The 2950-nt window shown below is 42.5% G+C and overlaps 1 protein-coding gene across 1 annotated transcript; it reads right to left on the bottom strand.

Moving 5' to 3' along the window:
- Positions 1–770: 770 nt before the first annotated feature.
- Positions 771–2074, bottom strand: LOC115760894. Its single transcript, XM_030702460.1, has 3 exons — positions 1280–2074; positions 1027–1223; positions 771–928 (listed from the first exon to the last, which is right to left on the bottom strand). Exons 1-3 carry the CDS (start codon positions 1963–1965, stop codon positions 834–836), a joined length of 978 nt encoding a protein of 325 aa, XP_030558320.1. The 5' UTR covers positions 1966–2074; the 3' UTR covers positions 771–833.
- Between the last annotated feature and the right edge of the window lie 876 nt (positions 2075–2950).

Below are 2950 nucleotides of genomic sequence, written 5' to 3'. Positions count from 1 at the left end.
TAAGCCCATTTGAAAAAATGCGTTGCTATTTCTCTTGTTATATCCACTATATTTATGCTTGAGCTTTATGTCGTCGTATATAATCTCTAAAATTGTCCGAGATTTATATATGGTCGTCTATATTCTCTAAAATTGCCCCCAGTTGCGTTTGCCACCGGCTTACTTTGAATTTTATGCTGCTTGCTGATAAGAAACTCTTATGAATTATTCTTCAGGCATTGTCTCTATCAGTTGTGTGCCTTTTTATTTTTGGACTGACGCACTACGTAAATCACAAGCTTCTAATTGTAGTCTAATTAAAATGGGCAGCGACATAAATTTAAAGAATTATTTCTTATCAATTTTCTATAATTAAAGTGCGCTATTAAAAGAAACGGGGCGCGTGTAGCGTAAATATTATGTTAAGTTTTACAAATATATAAACAAGCACTTGTTGCATTTCCTCATTTTTCATTCACAATGGCTGAGCTTGCAAAAAAGCTCTCCGAATTTTCTTTTTCTACGGAGCTGTAAATTTCATTGACTTGTTTTCGAGAGGTTTTCGTGTTTCTGGACAAGTTGACACACAAATCGAGATACCATATATACTAGTTATCTCTTGCGATAAGTTCTGTCAACATGCAATTCAGCTTTGATAGCTGCGCAAATAGATGTATCTGTAATTGATAGTCGTGATAGGGCCAAAAGATAGCCTCAAGTAGTTGCATCAAATTATCAAGAAATTTGGCATAACAAATCAGTTTTTAAAGTGCTGGCAATAAAAAGCTTAAGAACAACTGCATTTACAGGGTTTACAACTTTATTAAGCAGATTTTCGAATCAGAAAAAGCTCTCTATTCGACGGTGTAGGTGAAGGCAAAGCCCGCATCGTTGGAGTCGTAGATTTCATCGCTGTTGAAAAGCACCAGCAAAGGACCAGGGTTGTTGCCTAGCATAAAGTAAAGCGAGTTTTAGAGAGAGAGAGAGAGATGGAGAGAAAGAGAGAGAGAGAGAGTGTGTGGAAAAGCTCTTGGTCTGGTTACTTACTGCTGATGACCACATCGTTGTTCGTGGCGCCACAGAAGTAGGTGGCGCGTTCATTGTTCTCCACCAGCTTGGCCTGCGGCACCATTAGAAAATCGGCGTTGTTAACACTGGAGCTGCCGCTGCGATAACAGGAGTTGTCCGTTAACAAAGTGCTGGCTGAGCTCTCGGCGCCCACATGGAAGAAATACGAGCGTATGCTGGAATAAAAAACAAGCACTTAAATTCCATTCAATTCTCCAGGCCGCCAACTCACGTGAGTGCCGAGGTCTGTGTGGTGCGTCGGAAGCAGATGGCATAGTTCAGATGGGATGGATAGACGCCATGGCCATCGTTATAGTTGAAGGACTTGACCACGCCCTTGGTTTGCGGGAAGTACTGCAGGCAGCCGGGTGGTGCAACCAGAAAGCCATCGGTAAATGAAGTGGCGCGAGCCTGGGGCTCATCACTTGGCGCGAATAGTTCGCGCACCGAGGCGCCGGCCGGGCACTCCAGCTGTGTGACCACCATGTCCCAATTGGGCGTCGGCAGGGACGAGCCGCCGGCACGATTCGCCAGCGAAATAAGCAGATCAATGCGAGAGACACCTGCGCTGGCATTGAAGGGCACATAGATGTGCTGCCAGATCTCCTCGCCGCACAGCCGCAAGCCGTTCACCTCAAAGTAGTCCACGCTGCACTCGGCCGTCTTCAGGCCCGTTTGCGCCGACTGCAGCAGCTCCGGCTGGGCCAGGGTCAATGCGAAGTCGATGCGCAGCTGACAGACGTATTTGCTGTACGCATTGATATGGTACTCGCATTCGCGTGGCGGATTCGTTGGCTTCACCAGATTGATGTCCTTCGCGGAGGTGCTGCCACCGCAGCCGGGCGTGGCCACAGATGCCGCCTGCACACCCACGCCTATTAGAGAAACGATCCACACAATTGCAATGTAGCTGTTCATTTTGGTTTTTGGACTCTCTGGCGGCGATTGTCGGGCTTTTATGGTAGCGACTGCTGCTGCTGCTTCTTCTTGGCCCACAATTATCTGTGCTAATTAGCATTGTTGTGGCGCCGCGATAACAAATCGATAAGTTGTATCGCACAAGCTCAGGGGGTCTGCCTTGGAGCGTGAAGCTCGGCAATTCTGCAAACATTTCCAATTAGCAAATGTGTAGCTATTTGAAACGACAAGACACAAACTCTATAAATAAATGTTTGCAGGTGGTGAAGATGAACAAGAAGAAGAGGTGCAGGAGCTTTAGATTAAATGAGTAAGTGTTGATTATTTTGGGAGAAAAATTCGAAATATAAACAAATGATTGCATATGGAGAATATAAAAGAAAAGAATATGAGTGTTGGATGACGTTATAAGCTCTACAAAGTTAGTGTTGATTAATTTAGGTAAAACTTTCCGAATAAATGAATGTTTGCATCTTTGATGCAGAATGGAAAAGATGAAGAAGAAGATAAAGCGTTAGAGCATAATTTTAAAGTGTTGATTAATTTTGGAAAACATGAAATATTAAACAAATATTTGCTGGCGAAGATGAAGAAGACGAAGAGGAATAGTGCCAGATTATGTTATAAACTCTACAAAGTTAGTGTTGATTAACTTGTAAATATTTTAAAATGTTAGAAGAAGCAGAAGAAGAAGGAAAGTGTTAGATTATATTTATAGCTCTGCACGTTTTTGCCGAAAGAAAGCAGGAGGGCAGTGATCGATTATATTAAAAAACACGACAAAGTAAGTGTTGATTAATTGAGAATACATAGCAAACTATTTGAAAGAGCTTTAAATTAAACTTATCTTTTGGAATGCAAATACGAACGATTATTGAAGCAGCGAGTTTCTCAACAATTGTTACTCATCACGATTTGCTAGTTGAGAGCTTTTTGAGTGGAATTTCGAAAACAAAAACCGGAATAAACAAAAGAAGAAAGCTCA

Source organism: Drosophila novamexicana, unplaced genomic scaffold, assembly GCF_003285875.2.
Source record: "Drosophila novamexicana strain 15010-1031.04,08,12 unplaced genomic scaffold, DnovRS2.1 tig00000462-arrow-pilon, whole genome shotgun sequence".
NCBI lineage: Eukaryota > Metazoa > Arthropoda > Insecta > Diptera > Drosophilidae > Drosophila > Drosophila novamexicana.
The sequence above is the reverse complement of the archived record's forward strand: the minus strand, read 5'-3'. Positions and strand labels throughout refer to the sequence as shown.